The 20,756-nt window shown below is 47.5% G+C and overlaps 1 protein-coding gene across 2 annotated transcripts in view; it reads right to left on the reverse strand.

Annotated features, from left to right (window-relative positions):
* Window positions 1-20,756, reverse strand: part of RUBCNL (rubicon like autophagy enhancer) — an 82,777-nt gene that overhangs the window by 21,432 nt on the left and 40,589 nt on the right. For both annotated transcript variants that reach the window (XM_085621843.1, XM_085621842.1), the window contains exons 5-10: window positions 14,619-14,823; window positions 13,542-13,646; window positions 9,650-9,710; window positions 9,404-9,536; window positions 7,353-7,498; window positions 6,070-6,134 (exon numbers count right to left, since the gene is read on the reverse strand). In XM_085621843.1, the coding sequence (XP_085477969.1) occupies window positions 6,070-6,134; window positions 7,353-7,498; window positions 9,404-9,536; window positions 9,650-9,710; window positions 13,542-13,646; window positions 14,619-14,823 (715 nt within the window). The remainder of the gene's footprint in view (window positions 1-6,069; window positions 6,135-7,352; window positions 7,499-9,403; window positions 9,537-9,649; window positions 9,711-13,541; window positions 13,647-14,618; window positions 14,824-20,756) is intronic.

Below are 20,756 nucleotides of genomic sequence, written 5' to 3' on the forward strand. Positions count from 1 at the left end.
GAAGTAAGGTCAAAGGTACTTAGATATTGGGCAGCTCCCAGCCGGTCAATCAATTCATCCGCCCTAGGGATCGGATGAGCATCAGTTTTGGTTACTGAATTCAGTCCCCGGTAGTCCACACAGAACCTCAGTTCCGGTTGGGCACCCGGTGGTGCAGCTTTTGGTACTAACACCACCGGACTGGACCAGGGGCTGCTAGAAGGTTCGATCACTCCTAGCTCCAGCATCTTAGTGACTTCACTGTGAATGCTGGCCTTCACCTTGTCTGACATCCGGTAGATCTTGGACTTCACAGGTGGGCTGTCTCCTGTGTCCACGTCATGGACGCACAGGTGAGTCCTACCCGGGACAAGGGAGAACAACGAAGAGTACTGCCCCAGGACCTGGCGGCAGTCCTCCTGCTGTTCAGGAGTTAGAGATGGGGAGAGAATCACTCCCTGCACCGACCCATCCTTCTCTTGAGACGCAAACAAATCTGGGAGAGGCTCGCTTTCCGCGTCCTCTGCTCCGTCAGTCACCATCATCAAGATGACTTCGGGCCTCTCGTGGTGGGGTTTGAGGCGGTTGGCGTGCAGCACCCGTAGGGGCTGACGAGGGGTCTTCAGGTCCACCAAGTAGGTAGCCTTACCCTTCTTCTCCAACACCTCAAAGGGTCCTGACCAGTGATCCTGGAGGGCGCTAAGCTCTCCTGGTTCGATCACCCACACCTTCTGGCCAGGCTCCAACTCCACCGGGTGAGCATTGTGGTCATACCACGCCTTCATCACTGCTTGGCTGGCTTCCAAGTTGTCAGAAGCTTGCTTCCACAACTTAGCCATTTGGCTCCGGAAGGCCAGCATGTAGCTCACCACATCCTGGGGAAGCTTTCTGGGAGTTCTTTCCCATCCGTCTCTCACCAGGTTGAGAGGTCCACGTACAGGGTGCCCATACAGAAGCTCGAAGGGGCTGAAGCCCACTCCCTTCTGTGGCACTTCCCTGTAGGAAAAGAGTAAACAGGGTAGGAGGACGTCCCATTTCCTCCGCAGGCTTTCAGGCAGACTTCTGATCATGCCTTTCAAGGTTTTGTTCAACCTCTCCACCAGACCATTGGTCTGGGGGTGGTAAGGAGTTGTGAACCGGTAGGTCACTCCACACTCCTTCCACATGGCCCGCATGTACGCTGACATGAAGTTGGTCCCCCTGTCGGACACAACTTCCTTGGGAAAACCCACTCGGGTAAAGATTCCCATCAGGGCCCTAGCCACAACAGGTGCTGTTATGGTCCTCAGAGGTATTGCCTCTGGGTACCGTGTGGCATGATCCACCAGAACCAGGATAAACCTGTGACCAGCTGTAGTAGGTGGATCTAACGGACCCACAATGTCGATGCCCACCCTTTCAAAGGGGGTGCTAACGACCGGAAGTGGTTCCAGGGGAGCTTTCAGCTTCACCCCTGTTTTCCCACTGGCTTGGCAAGACACACATGTCCGGCAGTAGGTATCGGACGACACTTTCATTTGAGGCCAATAAAAGTGTGGGACAAGACGGGCGAAGGTCTTGTCTTGCCCCAGGTGTCCTGCCAAGGGGATCTCGTGAGCCAACTCCAGAAGGAAGGCTCGATAACGTTGAGGGACTACCAAGGCTCGTGACGATCCATGTAGGGGTGCCTTGGGTTCACTGTAGAGGAGGCCATCCTCCCAGTAAACACTGTAGTTCCCTTCAACGTTCCCTGCTGCCTGGGCTTCGGCCTGTCGCCTCAGCCCCTCAAGGGTAGGGCACTCCCTCTGGCCCTGGCAGAATTCCTCCCTGGACGGGCCTCCCTCCACGTGCCACTCGGCCGGGATGGGTAGGTCCTCCAGTTTGGTAACGTCCCCCACCGCAGACTCCTGGTCCACCACCTCCGGTGGCCTATCCGTCCTACGGGGTGTGGACGCCGAGGCAGGCTCCTCCTGTCCTCGGTTCTTCCCTTGACTGGCAGCTGGCTGGGCCTTTGTTCCAGGCTCCAGCCGAAACGAACTCCCTCTCCGGGTAGTCGCGGACCCTGTGCTCACACAGGCCCAGTCAGGTGTACCCAGCATCTCAGTATGAGTCCGGTATTCCACCTCCTTCCAAGCATTGTGCTCCATGTCATTCCCCAGTAGACAATCGACTGGCACGGCAGGGCTTACGGCAACTCGAAGTGAACCTGCAACCCCCTCCCATTCAAAGGGAACCTCGGCCACCGGATAGTGGCCTGTTCTGCCGTCAGCCATCGCGGCTGGGTGGAGTACATCGGGAATTACCTGCTCTGGAGACACCAGTTGGCTACGTACCATAGTCATACTGGCTCCTGTGTCTCTCAGAGCCTCCCCTCTTTGGCCGTTGATGGTGACCCACTGCCCATACTTTACGGTATTTGCGGGCACCTGGATCTTAGGAACCATCTCCCGTTCTCCCAGGGACACTAAAGTGACACCCGCCCACTCCCTCCCCTTAGTTAAGGGCATCTCCTCCCCGAGCACTACACTAGCTACTCCGGGGGCCTTTCCTCCAATGGGAGGGGGTAGTCGTTTCGGGCACTTCGCGTCTCCCTTGTAGTGTCCAACGCCACCGCACTCGTAGCAATGGACAACCCTTGGCTGCTGACTCTGGCCAGGATTAGGGTTTCTGGGTGGGTTAGCCCTAGGGGTGAATCCTGTTCCCTTCCCTTGGAAGTTATTTTGGGGGCCTTTGGAGAACTCCTTTTTCTTTTCCCCTCCCTCTTTCTTCTGGGGGGCGCCCTGTCCGGCCTTTTGAGTATCCCCTCCAGTCCCCCTTGTGGACACCCGGGTACTAGCCCAAATGTCCGCCTCCTCAGCAAGCTTCCGGGGATTGGTCAGCTTGCTATCCACCAGGTGTTGACGCAGTTCAGGGAAACATTTCTCGAGCAGGTGTTCCTTCAGTACTAGATCAAACAACCCCTCGTAGTTCCTCACTTCACTGCCCTGAATCCAACCCTCTAGTGCCTTCTTTGCATAGTCCAGGAAGTCCACCCAATTCTGTGTGCCCAGTTTGTGACTACCCCTGAACTTCTGTCTGTACTTTTCGGGTGTTAGTCCAAACTTTCTTATGAGCGCCAGCTTCATGGAGGGGTGGTGGGTCTGCTCATCCTCCTCGAGGGCCAATAATGCATCCCTACCAGCTGGAGGCATGTACTTGTACAATCCCGCTCCCCAGTACTTCTCTGGAACCCCATGGGCCCTTAACGAGACCTCATAGGCCGCTAGCCACTTGGCGATATCGTCACCCGCCCCATAGCTAGCTACTATGTCCTTTGGCAGGTAGGGTTTGGGTTCCCTGGTGTACTCTCGTTCTTCGCTGCCACCGTTAGGAACAGTTTGTGCCCCGATTCTTAGGATCTGAAGATCTATCTCTTTCAGCCTTAGCTCATGAGCCATCCTCTGTTCCTCCTTCTCTTTCTCCAGCCTTGCTAAGTCCCATGTGAGCTGTCTTTTCTCCCTCCGGTCTGTTAACTCCACTTCAGACAAGCCACCGCTAGAGGCACTGCTGCCCTTCCTGGAAATGGTTCTGGGCCCCGCTACTAGGTTCCCCACCTCAGGTTGGTACAAACCAGCTCCCTCACTGTCGGGCTCTCTATCCCTGTCCTCCTCCTCAGCCTTGCTTTCCCGTCGTGCCTCCCCCCAAGCCCTTAAGCTGGTTTGGAGTGCACCCTTCTTTGCTCCTGGGGGACAATACACCCCCTCCCGCTGACAAAACTCCCTGAGTTGGGCCACAGTGTACGTTTCTAAATTCTCCAGTACAAACTCCATCTTGCCCACTCAGGTCAGAGGACAGTTATTTGCAGTAACTATGCAGGGGGGTACCTTATATAATACCTCCTCCCACCACCAGAGTAAATTGGAAAAAACAAAAACTCACAATTAGGAAGGCCGCTTTGAGAAAACTCCCGGTGTAGGCCTATGGACTACCCACAGTTATTGTCGAGTATACGTAGGCACAGCTCTATCCCACCACTGAACACCAATTAATGTTGGAAATACTCCACTCCCACACCGGAAAGGGTGGTGGTAACGGGGTCTCTCCAGACATACACAGCGGTAGCTTGGCTCGAGTGGTCAGGAATCAGGCACCGTGCTAAGCATACGTCATACCCATACAATAACCATGCGTGCATCCGTTCCAAAAACGACTCTACACCGTAAAAATTATGAAAATATCTGTTTATCTTCTTTTTCTCTTAGTTGCTGATTAAATAAATAATAACACAATCACCATATACAAGGCTTTTTCTGTGGAAGGGTACGTCAAATAAATACTGTCTTAATGATTCAATAAATAGGGGAGATCATAAATAATTAAGGCATAAATATAAGTGCATTACATACAGGCAATTAAATATTATGAGGCAATAAATACTGCAAGCCAATAAATATTGTGCGACAATAAATACTGTGGAACAATAAATACAGTGAAGCAATAAATAGGTTAAATACAATAAATACAGTGCTCTCAATAAATAATTAAAAGCTGACAGTGACACTTATAGAATCAGATCACATTTAGATTTCTATGGGCTGATTTGGCCCAGTCACAGCTTGTGGTTAGATGGATGGCTTGAGGGTGTCTACTCCCTGGCTTGGACAAGGCTGAGGCCTAAACTGAGGTAGATAAAGGGGGGGGAATTCTAGAGACCTGGCTCTCTCACTCTACACAACCCCTCTGAATTAGTCTCAGCTCACCCCTGGCACAATCAAGCAGGTTCCAGCACCTCTCTAGCCCCTAGGGTAGTCTCTCAGGATTCCACAGGGCCTTAGGCGCCCTCTATTCCACTTACTGCCCTTTTTCTGAAGCTCCGACGCCGCTGGAGTCGTGTCGACGCCGTGAGGCGGTTCCGGTTCGATGTCGGCGGCCTCGGCGCAATGTCAGTTCTTTACGACGCCGGTAGGCGGTTCCGGTTCGATGTCGGCGGCCTCGGCTCGATCTCGTCCTCCGGTTCGATGACGTCGGGCAGTCTTGGCTCGATGTCGACTTCAGGCGGCTCCGGTCCGATGGCGACCTCAGGTTCGATGACGTCGGCCGGCCTTGACTCGATGTCGACTTCCGGCGGCTCCGGAGTGCGATCCCCACTCCCGACCTCCGGTGCTCCTCTCCTCAGGTTCCGGCGACTCCGGAGTGCGACCTCCACTCCCAACCTCCGGTGCTCCTCTCCTCAGGTTCCGGCGACTCCGGAGTGCGATCTCCACTCCCGACCTCCGGCACGCTTCACCTCGGTCTCCGGCGACTCCGGAGGGCGGACTTCACTCCCCCGCCGACGCCGCTCACTCGACCTCGGGTGACTTCCTCCTCGACCTCTGGTACTCTCTACGACCTCCGTCGGCGCCCTCTCTCGACCTCTGGCGGCTCCGGGTACGACGTCTGCTTTTCCAGTCAGCGCCGCTTCTCCACCTCGGGCTCCGGGTCTCTAGGCTTCTCGACGTCGGACTCCAGGAAAACCAATAATCAGGTCAGGACTTTGCTGTTCTTTGCTTCTAAGGCCTGTTCCTGCTGTCCAGGTCCTTAAGATGGTTTTTCTTGCTTCTTCCCACACAGGGCTCCAGGCTGGGCTCAGTCAGTAGGGACTAGTATCAAGGGTGGGTTTATGGACCCCACTCCAGGCACAAGTTTCCACCCCTGCTGCCTCACTCCTTCCTCCTTCAGGTTTCTGCTGCTCTCTCTTCACCAGTCAGGTGCCAACTGCCAGCTCCAACTGCCAACTCTCTGTCTTAGCTTCCCAACATTCTAAACCGCCTCCAACTGTCACAGGGCTCCAGAATGTTGCAGAAGGTTCTAGTAGGTTCCAGTGGGTTCTGATGAGGTCACAGGTGGCCACCATTTTGTGCTCCAGGCCCTCAGACAGAAGTTCCAGGGGTAGATAAAATGGCTCCCTGAATCTGCATCAATACTAAAAAGTCTGGTGGTTCCCAAAAAGGAAAAATACTAACAGGGCTTGAGGCGAAAGTGGGACAAAATAAATAATGGAGAGGAGGGACCACCCAAAGGGCTGACAGGTCTAACAGATGGACACTTCCAAACACAGAAAAAAGAGGTAATTATCTGCAAGAAAATACTTACTTGGTTCTACCTCGGTACCGCAACCAGCACAACGAAAATACTGTGCTGCTACCACATCATCTCTCCTGCATAAAGGAAACAAAAATGAACTATATTACATCCAGCTATCATTTATTGAACTTAATTGCAAGTTCACCAGAAGTGAGGCAATCCAATTTCTGTGTTGAATTCTGAAGTCTGATATGTGTATATCCTGGTGAGATTTAGCAACTAAAAGAATGATCTTCAAATGTTTCAGTGCTGTACCCCCCCAATCCCGTATATAATAAAATATCATTGCCCACCCGGAATCAGAAACATACTCACAATAATTCTATAAAATCTGCAGCTCTGAACAAATTTACCGAATTTAACACTGGAGCTACATTCATTTATCTCTTTTAAAAATGCCATCAAATACTTGATGCTTCAATATTATTGACAGCCTGTTCTTCCTATAAATATAAACATATCCACAATATAATACTTCGTTAGAAAGGGATGGGGGTGGAGGGGCTTTCAGAGCTATTTGGAGTCTCCACTGCTAACTTTGACAACTAGTACAATATTGACAACAGAGATAACTGATTCCCCACTACAGAGTGTCTCAGTGCCTAAACTATAGATACAAAGATGTGATGGTTGGCAAAGGTATCTTGCAAAAGTATATGGAGCATACCAACATGTCTCTAGCACTTTTTCGAAATGCTCATTTCAGGACATAGCGACACATTTAAACATACACAACTAAATTTAGGTAGTGGGTGACTCCACAGTAAAGTGCCAATGATTTCCAAGACATAAGTACATTGCAAAATAATGAATGTGTTTGTCATTCATTTTAACTGTGATTTTTTACCAGGACTATAGGATATTTAATTGCTGAATTCTTTTTAAACATCACCAGTATTGAAAATGTGTTCAGTATAGTAAGAGTTTGTTAAACATGCAATATCAGATTTAAAAAGCTCTCCTTTACTAGTGCACAAATAATTCTGTACTGGTACATTCACTCAGACAAAATGCACAAAGGGCAGAATAAATGACATCCTACTGCTGACATCGGCCCTGAAATGAGATGAACCTGCATTCTCTCAATGTATTTACAATTATAAAAAATAAAAAAAATTAAAATCAAGAAAAAAGCATCAGCAAATCCATTTTTGAAGACCCTTTTTCATCAAATACTTAAATTTTTATATACAGACATTGCTTGTTTATATTTGATAAAACACAAAAAGATGTGCATAGAAAAAGTTTTAAACAGAAGTAAACACATTGTGAGCGAGTCCTGGAACACTTACTTCCGAGATGGATGAATATTAAATATAATTTGAAATCTTGGTGGGGCCCATTCACAAGAACCTCGACACTTGGACTTCAATTTTATTTCTTTGACCAGGCTTACACTGGACTCAAATTCCATCGTCCGTTCACTTTTATATGCAACCTAAAAGAGTAAAAACAATGGTTGTCTACTATTTCTGGCAGAAAACATTCACGGTTTGTTTTTAGTTTACTTCAAAAACATCCTTTGCTAAAATATACCATGTAAACCTTGCAGCCCTTGCCTCTCAACAATCAGACTAGCATCATTGGATAATAACTTTGGGATGAAGTTTAACTGTTTATATTTTTGCCTCCAAGGTCTTTGTTTTTTAAAGACAGAAAGTGCCCACAATGTTGTGGTGAATGAAATAAAAGGAAAACTACCACCATTTCAACAGCAAACTAACGAACAACATAGCTCAAGTATACCAAAATAAACACTTAAGATGATAAAGGGTTTTCATGAATAGCTTTACTCTAGAGATATCTTGTTGGCATTCAAAAGTGCTGGAACAGCTTCCGAACCACGAAATGTGACCTAGTATTACAAATATCCATGCATTTAAATCTCATCTCACAGGCAAGAATGGCATCCTAGATTAAATTGTAATTTGCTTATTTTACATTCTGGAATGGAAACCACCAAATTCAGTCTCAGCTTGATGCTATAGCTTAATTTTCATTGACTATCTGTAATCATACCCTTAGACATGTCCCTGGTCAACACCCATTACTAAACTCTTTTTAAATTTACAAGATACTTTTTACCCAATATTCGGGGTGGACTGTTCCCATGAGGAGCAGGGTCAATACTGATTTGCAAATGGAAGGCTCCAAACTTGGGGTGGAAGGGGGGAGGGGGGACGTGGTGAGGGAAAAAAAACAATAGTTTAAACCTAGATCTGTGACTGAATGCTTGCATTTTTCAGCATTCCGTCCATGGTCTGTTGCTTTTGTCGCCTTAAGTCGGAAGGACATGGCTAGGCGCGAGTCCCGTGCTCACAGTGCCACTGGATTCAAGCTAGCCTGGCTGGTGAGGGGCAATACCTCAAAACTGGTCCCAGGAAGCTTGTTTCCGGTCCAGGGAGGACCTGACATGGCAATTTGGGCTGGACCGTTCCGATGAGGAGCAGGGTCAAGACTGATTTGCATATGGCCGGGTCCAAACTGGGGTGGCGTGATGAGCAAAAAAAATGGATTAAACCCAGCTCTATAACTGGGGTGAATGCGTGCTTTGTTCAGCATTCCGTCCATCATCTGTTCTTATTGCTTCTATCAACATCCACCACAAAAATCATTTTGAAATTTACAAGATACTTTTTACCCACCCAACCACAACTTGGCAGAAGTATTCTAAGCACGAGTCTAGGATAACTGATGCTGCAAAACAACAAATATTCTGACAATATTTTAGATTACAATAGGATGACCAATATTCAATAGTACAGAAGCATTTGCTTTGGTCTATTGAAAATAGTCTAAACTGACAAGAAAATATTTTGAGGAAAGTACCCAAACAAACGTAGTCAACTAAGTCTTGTTCACCCTCCTACCAAACACAGTTTTCAGTGTAGTCCCCTCAGAGGGTTATCATTCCTAGAGTTTATATAAAAAATCTTATTGGGTAATTCTGCACTGTGCTAATAGGAGGTTAACTGCAGCAGTTCATGCCCAGATGCAATTTTTTCTACAGACAAAAATTAAACAAACCTAGTAGATCAACAATCAGCTGCATTTTGTTTCTGTGACCACTCTAGGTTAAGGCAGACTTACTCATTCCATAATGGGAAGCTTACACTCAATGCATCCACTCTGTACATATAACATTAGGGCAAGCATGAAGTAAGTACAAACTAAGACTTTCCACTACAATTTACAGCATTCATTCATTCTGTGAGAGTAAATATGTGCTTGAAAAGAAAAGAATTAGGACAGGCATCCATTAAACAAGCACCACCATCCAGGAAGCTTGAAATATCATTTAGAGAGATCAATGTTTCCCTATTGTCATTCTTTGAACACATACATTTTGCTTAGTGCCTTTTAGTGGAGCAGCCATTTGACAGTCTTTCTCTAACTGCCGCCAGCACTTTCGGAAATTCCTATACAGCTGTTGTGCCGTTACTTCAGCAGAGTTTGAGACGGGCAAATAAGAGGATCTGAAACGAGAAGTGAAATTACTTGCTTTGTTGTAACTAGTGCAGGTTAAGGTTTTGCATCTCAGATACATTTCTGTATATTTAGGAAATCCCCAATAAGTTAAAAACACTACCTTTCCGCTATGTCTTGAGGGCATGGAGACCCAGATACTGCCTTTTCATAATCTTCCAATTCTATTGGAGGGAAAAACAAGAACATTAACTCACAACAGATGCATATAAAAACACTTTAGACACTAGTTACTTACTGACACTTGTTCATTTTCGCAAAATTGCATTGCTTGGAAGTTTTCACATTAAGACCAACTCTGCCTAGAAATGACTCATGCAAAACATTTTGTTAAATAAAACTATAACCACCAGATAGTCTCCTTTCTCCTTCAGCTATAAAACACTACATTACGACAGGAGCTGGTGAGAGACACTGGCAAGTTTGAAACAGAAATGACTCGAGGTCTCCTCCTTAGACACCAGTCAAATGATGAGGATGCTCGCTGTTGAGCCTTCCCAGATCTACTCTACCTTCATCTTCAGTGACTGCATGGACCAAAATGACCCCAGTGAACAAATGTTCTGCATTCCTGACAAGCCCTCTTTTCATTGAGGCACCTGTAAACATGGTCTTTTCTTTAGTGGTTTCATTTAATTTGGTAATATTAGTGCGGACCATTGAGTACGTTTACTGTTGCCAAGGTTTCTTTACTCCAGAGTGTAAACTTGACACATTTTTCAAATTCCGGAAAAGAGGCGAATAGGAAATACCTGAACCACTGCAGGGATACCTCATTATGAATGAGACAACCTGTGCAGCAATTTAATTGGTAGCTCATACAGTGGAATTTAAGGACATATAGTCCATTAAATCATGTTCTCATTTGGTGTGACCAGATACTGTACCTAGTTAGCAGTTGTAGGATCACTGGACAGAACCTAGAGCTTTGTTCAAAAGTGGAAGCAAGGTTAAGAAACCAGCAAATAAACAAACCTGGCATAGGAACAACAGCTAACTAGAACACATTTCTCACTAAAGCAGTGACTCACAACAAAGACTCAAATCCACAGGTCCTGAACAATCAGAGTACCCTTCCTCCCCTACTTTCTACTTTGGACATGGCCAAGATCAATATTGGTGCTGCTAGGAATCTGAAGAATTGGGGCAACATATGCAAAAATACAAACAAAGGTGTGTCACTCAGGCTGCAACACCATCTTACACAATTTCTATGGCAATATCCATGTTGGGGAAATAGAGCACAATCATATGGCCCTCCCTCCCCAGGTATCCTCTAAACACATTTATTTCCTATATTTACAGCGGCTTCAATAAATATCAATAAACCCAACCTCCCAACCTTTCTTTAAGGACACAAGGCTGCTGTTAAAGGTATCCGGACTGCCACAAATGTATTAACTTAATGTTTTTGACTGAGTTCAAGACCATGGGGTAGGACACGATGCTAGTTTTTTGTCAGACTCTTCCCAGAACCTACAACAGCATGCTCAGTATGAGAGGACATGGGCTTTAAATAGGCATCCTTTCAGGTTGCTGGAACTCACGCCATTTGATTATGGCTTTATGTGAATGGGGCACATCTTTTTTGCTGTGTGACTAGCCTGCCGCTGCGAGCTTGGTATTTTCCTCAAGATAATGCCTCCCCAAACATGTGGTAGTCTCAGTCCTTAGTGGCATATATTCAACAAATACACCTAAATACCCAGATTCAATTGGCTTGCAAGAGGCAAGTCCAGTACTTGGGTACATGTTCTTGGGGGGGCTTGGATCCGCTGGTGATCTTAAATATTGCAATTCAAGGGACAGTGTAGAGAGCTAAAAATAACATCTGTATGCTTTCATCCCCAAGACAACACATTGCAAAAAGGAAGGGAAAAAACGAGATGCAAAGACTCTTTGGAGTTCACCTTAATGTGAGAGTGATTCAATGAGCTTTTGTTTTATTGTTATTTTTTAAAAGCCTTAGTTTCCGCAGGTAAAAAAAATGGATAAACACCCTGAATTAGCATTTGTTGGTCTAATGGTGGGAGGCTAGTGTTCTGGAAGCATACGTATCAGAAGGTACCCTTGAAACAGGATTTAAAGACTGGTAGCTAATTTTCACCCTATTTAATTCAGCACTATCTTTATGAAATGAGCAGAGAACTGGCCATAGTTTAGGTCAGATACCTCAAATTGATTCATTAATGTCATTTTAATCGAGCTCTGATTTTACAGTAATTTTCTATTTTGCTAAGTGATTGTCCATAGTTGACCACAAGATTCTGCTTAATCACCACAGTACGCCACCAACTCATCAAATCCACAAAGAAGTTGTTCCTCCAAGACAGAATCGTCACCAACATTCACAATACCAAATAACTTCTCGATCATCAAGGAATTCACCAAATCCAACAGCAAAACAACAGACCCCCCCACACCCCCAAAACCTCTGCAACACACGAGCACCTTTCTTCACTTCAAGATGAAGATGATCTACGACAACTTCAACAACCAAGAGCTCCGCACCGCTTCAGATCCCACCCCCAGCAAAACCACACAACAGACCCTGCTTACCTGGACACCGCTCACTACAGAAGACACCCTAAAGACCATGAAGAACATCCACTCTGGAGCACCCTCAGATCCTTGCCCACCCCACATCTTTCACAGAGCCGCCACGGCCATTGCACTCGGACTACGCTGGATGATCAACTGCTCCCTCAAAAGCACCACATTCCCAGATGACTGGAAACATGCCAAAGTCAACCCCCTCCTGAAGAAACCCAACGCAGACCCGACAGACCTCAAGAACTTCAGGCTCATCTCCCTGCTTCGATTCGCAGCCAAGGTCATCGAAAAGGAAGTCAATAGCCAGCTAGCCAACAATGTCCTGGACATCTCCCAACCAAATTCTGCAGCAACCACAGCACCAAGACTGCCCTACTCTCTGCCACTGACCACATCCGCTCCCTCCTCAACCAGGGCCAAATGGCAGCCCTCATCCTCCTGGACCTCTAAGTTGCTTCTGGCACAATCTCCCACCGCACAGTAGCCACCAGACTCCATGACGCCGGTATAAGCGGAAAAGCCCTGGACTGGGTATGCTCATTTCTCACAGGCAGAACTCAGCAAGTCAAACTCCCGCCCTACCTCTCGGAACCTACAGAGACCAGATGTGGAGTGTCCCACGGATCCTCTCTCAGCCCCACCCTCTTCAACATGGCCCCCCTCGCAACCATTGCCAGGAACCACGTGCTCAGCATAACCTCCTATGCTGACGACACCCAGCTCATCCTCTCCCTCACCAATAACATCAGCAGACAACTTCCAAGAAGGGATAAATGCCATCGCCACCTGGATAAAGAGCAGCCTGAAACTCCACTCCGAGAAAACAGTCCTCATCCTTGGCTCCACCACCTCTGCATGGGACAACACCTGGTGCCCCACCCCCACGCTCGACCCCTCCCCCCGCCCCCCCACCAAGACGACACATGTAACTCGGCATCATACTTCACTCTTCGCTCACGATGAACCACCAGATCAACAGCGTAACCTCGGCATGCTTCAACACCCTCCGCATACTTCGAAAAACATCCAGATGGATCCCACCCAAATCCAGGAAAACAGTCACACAAGCCCTCGTCAGTAGCAGATAAGACTACTGCAACACCCTCTACGTTGGATTCAAGAAACTCCTCCGCAAACTCCAGACCGTCCAGATCGCCGCAGAAAGACTGATCCTAGACATCCCCTGTCACAACCACATCACGCAACACGGCCGCGATCTCCACATGCTCTCCAGCAAAAGAAGAATATCCTTCAAGCTCCTCACCCACGCAAACTATGACCCAGAAATTAATACACTGGTTTTCATCAGTTACAAAGGCGCTTCAAGTCCCTCTGCCTCACTAACAATTATGTCTTTTTTTTTTTTTTACTGCAGATGGAGAGGAAAAAAAAAATACATAAAAAGGTAGAGAAGGTACATTTAATAATGTGGAAAATCTTACCAAGTACTACATATTCGTCATCGGATTCAACGTCCGAGGGACAAGTACAGCCATCTTGTTCTGGAATTGGCTTGGATGTCTGCGTATGTTGCAGAGCAGCGCAACCTTAGGAAAGTAAAACGGATACCCATTTTTATTATGTTCCTACGTTTTTCTGCAATGAATCATTCCATCATTGAAAAACATCGAGCTGCCACTGGTTCACACTCTATAACATACTGAGCCAATAAATGCTAAGGCATTTGCACATGCTCTTTTCTAACTGGAACCATTAATAACACAACTGGTTTTACCACATTAGAGACACTCAATCCAACATATACCATATATAAATGATCTTCACTGCCTCAGAGCTCCTGAAAAGCTGGGTGAGAAGAGACCAGCAGAGCTTTTAAGAGAACTTTGTGAAAAAGGAAAATCAAGGAACAGACTAACCCAAGGTGAGTAAAGGTGAATGAGAAAGGAGAATAAAAGCGGTGAGCAAGGTAGAGTCAAAAGTGATGCAAGTATCTTTAGGCCATTCAAGTTAAAACTCAGTGGACAAGGCAGAGCTGCAAACAGGGCAAGAGACAGAAGGACAGAAAGAGGCATGGGCCACAGGACAGCGAACTACTCAGGAAAAGAAGGGTCTTATGTTCTATCCCCGCCGCCATAGCAGGAAAAGGGAACTTGATACTGTCAAAGGAATGTGATTAAAGGCCCAGTTTTCGACTTACAATCATATAAAACATTTCAGCGCAAGTGTAAAACTGAACAATTTCAAACAATGGTGCTTTCATTATGCTAGAGGCAGTTATTATTGCTGCAAAGATTTTGTGCTCATAATACCCAGAAATTCAAAGTGTGAAGAGAGATGCTTCGAAAAACATCTACAGAACATAACTGACCAAAAGAGTGAAATTTTCTGACTTATCCATTTCCTCCTGGTAAGTACAATATATTGTGGGAAAGGACAGGAGAAATACTGAGCATGGATAAAAAGAATGCGGATAAAAAGGGGGTAGAAGAGGGAACTAAGGATTATCAAGTGGTGAAAACAATGGGTTTAGAAATGGGTCAAGTGTGTTTAAAATATACCTTCATAGCCACTATCTATCGAAGCAGCAGACTCCGACTGAGTCTTGCTCCTCCCATAGCGGTGAGATTCTATGTCGGATGGAAATGCACAGAGCAGGTCTACTCTTTCTACTGTTACGTGCTCAGGAGGTGGACTTTGCAGGCTGCATTTCAGCTTCTCAAAAGCTGCGATGATCAGATCTGCAACGTAGAAGTGTTCATTTTCCTGAGAGCACATAAAACAACAAAAAAAATTAAATGTACTTGTCAACCTGGTAGCAAGTGTAACATGGCAACAATGCAAAATGTACAGAAATCACATTAACTAAACACTTCATAATCACCATTATGCTTGTACTACAGGGGTTAAAGGGTAGACTACAAACTGGCAATTGAAAATGCTATGTTGAAACCAGACGGACTTCAATTTGACTCTCCAGTACACCTACTTGCCATCAACACTCATACATTTGAAGCATTTGGTTTTCCATTTGGAAGTTATAGAAGAACGGAAAAATAATTACAACAATGCAATTTTAATAAGATAGAAAGGCAAGGGATTCAAGAAAGACCAAGAATGGGGTACACAATGCAATTTCCACAAAACTAGGATGGTGAGGTGCAATACGAAACATTCAGAATGTCGGAATGAACAGAAAGTTGTATTGAAATCCATGGCAAACCACGACCTCAACATACAGAGAAAAAAAAATCCTCACGAAAATGTGCCAATTTTTTGTGTATAAATCTTTCTTGTTTTATGTCCAGCCATTTAAATCGGTGACCCTCCTTGTTACTGCAAGCTGAATGATCCAAGGTCAGCCATCCCTATACTCAACTCTCATTTTTGGGCTTGTCAGAAAAAAGAAACAAGAAAAAAAAAAAGATTTTTTTTTTTTTTTTAAATGTACTCTGGCAACTTCTATCTTGCCTCATTTCTGTTCACTCAATTGCACTAGAACGCCTGTCGACTATGATCTGCAGAAGCAAATCCCAACAGTGGAAACGTTGAGCTCTGGTAAACCCAAAGTTGCCAATAGGATAGAGTTGGTTCTGGATCTTGAGTCAGTGATGAGTTTGTATGGACTTTCTCTTGGTGACCTGGTCTAGATATTACTCCACATTCTTTATACCTTGACTATGCAGCCATACAATTTTGCTTGAATTCAATCCCAGCTATTCTAGAATGGACATTCTTTTGACGCCACTTGTGGTGCCAACTGAGATACTCATTACCCAACATGGAATTTAGCCTAAAAGTTTATTTCAATTTTGTGCCCCGAACAAGGCTGACTCAACTTTGAATATATTTCACATGAATTCTGCAGTGTTTGTTGCTGCTAAAATTAAGAGGTAAGGCAATACTAAATATTTCTTTTCTGTAACTGTGTGGTCAGCCTGCCTTTGTCAGAGGTAATTCTACTCAAACGTATGGCAAAGTAATTTGAACGGTGTGTACAATACAAATGAAAACATGTGACTGAGCGGAGGACGGGATGGCCTTAAAATGTGTATAATGCTTCTTTTCCGGGTGCAAACCAGTAACTTTGTCCCACTCACTGACAATATATACACAGATCAAAATTGGAGATCATCCTTTGGGTTTAAAGCACACGGTGGAGCACTGTGTGTGTTTATATCAAAAATGTAATTACAGAAGGGCCAAGATTCTAGTTGGCGACACACTATGCAGAGAAATTTCTCAAACGACTGAAATGATTCTCAAAGAGCAAAATTCGAAGCAGCAATCAAAGTGGGTGACCTGTGCAGGAGCCATTTAATTTTTAAAAGACAGATTGTGTCTAGTGCTGAACATGTGAGCTATATAAGTGAGATAACAGAGCAATCAAAGTTGCCAACCACAGAAGAACCTACGCAACCTTTCGAAGGCCCAGATCTCACCTAGTCCTCCAACACAAAGCATACAAACTTTGAGCAGAGGTTTGCACCCAAACTTATCATGCTACTGAAAGCACCCAAAGGTGGATGCTCTTCACCCACGAAAGGGTCATTTCTTTGGAGTGAGTTTTTCTTTTTTTGGTAAGTTCTTTTAATCTCCAATTTCTTTAAAGCAAGACCTCCACCCTTCTTAATGCAGGCCGCTGGCGCTCCAGAGGCAAGCCCGTCTGCGCCCGTCCGCGCCTGGACCGCGCCCAGCGCCAGGACCCCTGGCCCCTGACGATGCCAGCCTACACGACGGACTTACGACGCCGCCACCCTCAACGCACTCAAACCTGGCCGGAACCCCGCCTGCTACCGAGCCACCCCGAAACGCACCCACGGACCCTTCACCTGCCAAGCCTGCAATTTCACCTGCCTCCGGACCTGCACCGCACCTGAAAGGCCAGGCACCAGCAACAACTACCTCAAGTGCATCCTGCTCAACACCCGCTACGTCCACAGACACGCTGTCGAACTCTGGAACCTGCTCGACACAACTTCACCAGACATCGCCTTCCTCACGGAAACCTGGATGAAGGCCTCCTCAGCCCCCGACATCGCCATTGCCATCCCGGACAGATACAAGATCACCCGGAGGGAACGCGCCAACCAGACCGGAGGAGGCATCGCCATCATCCACAGGAACACCATCCGCATCACGACCAACTCCGACGACACCCTCACCGCCGCCGAGCACCTTCACTTCCAGATACACACCGACCCAAAGACCACGCTCAGAGGCACTCTCATCTACAGACCCCCGGGACCACGCACACAATTCAGCGAAGCCATCGCAGACTTCATCAGCCCGCACGCCCTCACCTCCTCCGACTACATCCTCCTAGGGGACCTCAACTTCCATTTGGAGAACAACAATGACAGCAACACCACCACCCTGCTGGACAACCTCGCACTCAAGCAACTGGGGAACACCCCCACCCACTACGCCGGCCACACGCTTGACCCCGTCTTCTCCTCCAGCAAGCAAATCTCCTTCAGCCATTCCACCGAACTTCATTGGACTGATCACAGCTGCGTCCACTTCAACTTCAGGAGAACCACGACCCACCACCACCCGCAACAGGCTCCCCGCAGGAGCTGGAACAAGATCACCGCCGACCAACTCACCACCTCCCTCAGCCAGAACCCTCCCGCTAGCGCAACGGACCCCAATGAAGCAGCCCGCAACTTCACACAGTGGCTCACCAACTGCGCAGACGACCTCGCACCTCTGAAGAACCCACCCAGCAGACCCGGCAACAAGAAAGCCTCGTGGTTCACCAACGAACTCAAAACATCCATGAAAAACTGCCGCACCCTCGAAAAAGCCTGGCGCCACGACCAGACTACAGAAAACATGACAGCCCTCAAGAACGCCACCCGCATACACCACCAGCTGATCCGCACCACCAAAAGAACAACATTCAAAGAACGACTGGACAACAACACCCACAACATCAAGGAACTCTTCAGCATCGTCAAAGAGCTCTCCAACCCCAGCGCCGGAAACAACGACATCACACCCTCGCAAGAACTCTGCGACTCACTCGCCTCATTCTTCCACCGCAAAATCGCTGACATACACAACAACTTTGGCGCACAGACCACGCACCCAACCACTGAACCAACGCCCTCCACCACCACCCTCTGCAACTGGACCCCGGTCAGCACCGAAGACACCACCCGCACGATGAACACAATCCACTCCGGATCCCCTTCCGACCCCTGCCCCCACCACGTCTTCAACAAGGCCGACTCCATCATCGCACCCCAACTCCGGGACATCATCAACATCTCCTTCACCACCGCCACCTTCCTGGAAAACTGGAAGCATGCCGAGCTCAGCGCCCTCCTGAAGAAACCGACAGCGGACCCCACCGACCTCAAGAACTTCCGCCCCATCTCGCTCCTCCCTTTTCCTGCCAAAGTCATCGAGAAGACCGTCAACAAACAGCTCGCTGCCTTCCTCGAGACGAACGGATCCCTCGACGCCTCACAGTGCGGTTTCCGAGCCAACCACAGCACCGAGATCGCCCTCATCGCAGCCACCGACGTAATCAGATCCCTGCTCGACAACGGGGAAACAGCTGCCCTCATCCTCCTGGACCTCTCTGCAGCGTTCGACACTGTCTGCCACCGCACACTAATACAGCGCCTCAGCAACACCGGAATCCAAGAGAAGGCACTGGAGTGGATCATCTCGTTCCTCGCCAGAAGAACCCAGAGAGTCCGCCTCCCCCAGTTCCGTTCCGCAGCCACCAAAGTCATCTGTGGCGTACCTCAAGAATCCTCGCTCAGCCCCACCTACTTCAACGTCTACATGAGCCCCCTCGCGACCATCGCACGCCAACACAACCTTAACATCATTTCCTACGCCAATGACACCCAGCTGATCCTCTCCCTCACCAACGACCCCGCCACCGCCAGCATACACGAAGGAATGAAAGACGTCGCCGAGTGGATGGAGAACAGCCGCCTGAAATTGAACTCAGACAAGACTGATGTCCTCATCCTGGGATCATCCTCCTCCGCCTGGGACGACTCCTGGTGGCCCCCTGCCCTGGGCACCACCCCCAAGCAAACGGACCACGCACGAAACCTGGGCTTCATCCTGGACTCCTCCCTCTCGATGACCAAACATGTCAACGCCGCCTCGTCATCCTGTTTCAACACCCTGCGCATGCTCCGAAAGATCTTTCGTTGGATCTCCACCGAAACCAGGAAGACGGTCACCCAGGCACTCGTCACCAGCCGACTGGACTATGGGAACACCCTCTACGCGGGATCCACAGCCAAACTACAGAAAAGACTCCAGCGCATACAGAACGCCGCCGCACGACTCGTCCTGGACATCCCCCGCCACAGCCACATCTCCGCCCACCTGAGAGACCTGCACTGGCTCCCCGTCAGCAAGAGGATTACGTTCAGACTCCTCACCCACACACACAAGGCTCTCCACGACCTGGGCCCCAAGTACCTCAACAACCGCCTCACTTTCTACACGCCCACCTGCCAGCTGAGATCGGCCAGCCTCGCCCCCGTTCCACGCATTCGCAGAGCCACCGCCGGAGGAAGATCCTTCTCCTACCTGGCGACCAAGACATGGAACTCCCTCCCCATCCACCTACGGCTGACCCAGGACCATCTCTCCTTCAGGAAGCAACTCAAGACCTGGCTTTTCGAGCAGTAACGGACCCCTCCCCCCCAGCACCTTGAGACCCTAGCGGGTGAGTAGCGGGCTTTATAAATTGTTTGATTGAATGTATTACTGTCCACTGGCTGGGAACATTGCTGGAAAAGATTCTGAATAAGGACATTGTCTACGTAATTCACTGCGAAACCATTTGAAGCATTAAAGAAGATGTGCCAAGAAGATTAAGTAAGGGAGCTCGCAGGAGGACGCGGGTCCCAGCTTCCCCAGCAGGCAGGTGCTCCCGATGAGGAGCACTTAAAGCCTTGGGTACCCAAGAAGGCACTGACTGAATGTTAAAACTGCTACATGTAACTGGCTTCAATAATCCTACACCAACTTGGAGAGAATGTGGCTGATGTAATACCAATAAAAGGGGGGGGGGGGCAGTAGAAGTAGTCTAGAGCTACGAACGTGCCAAAACAATTCCAGCCCTCAAACACCCGATACGGTTAATGCTTAGTCCTCAGATTATTTTGTTGCTCACGGTTTGTTTAGGTCCTTAATTGCCCAGCATTTGACTTAACAAAAGATCACATGCTGAACAAATGTTACCCTCTTGTAACAACATCTTTACAGCCCCAATAGATTCACATACGGCACTGCTCCTAATGGAAAAGGTCAATTAAAAAGGCACACGCCACGAAGTGGAAGTCTCTGTTGAGTGATGTCATAAGGTCAAATTTAATTAGCTATCCTAATGATTTTTACAAGTAAGATAAATGAAGAAACCAAAGATCCTCCTAATATCAACAAAGAATAGTCTAAGCCTTTGAACCTGAACACAATACTCCCAGTGGAAACATACTATGCTTATAGACCTCCTTCCTTTCTTTTGTATATGGAAAAATATCCAAATAACGAGACATGCCAACGCTTCAGCAGTTTAAAAAACATAATGAACGTAACAGAAGCTTATGCAAAACCAACTTTTTCTCCCTAAATATTCTCCACTATGAATACCCATCCAAGTTCACAGTCCACAGAAAGCAGCGGAAATGGATTCGCTTTTCACATATTTGTGAAAA

The sequence above is a fragment of the Triturus cristatus genome, chromosome 8 (assembly GCF_964204655.1).
Source record: "Triturus cristatus chromosome 8, aTriCri1.1, whole genome shotgun sequence".
Taxonomy (NCBI): Eukaryota; Metazoa; Chordata; class Amphibia; order Caudata; family Salamandridae; genus Triturus; species Triturus cristatus.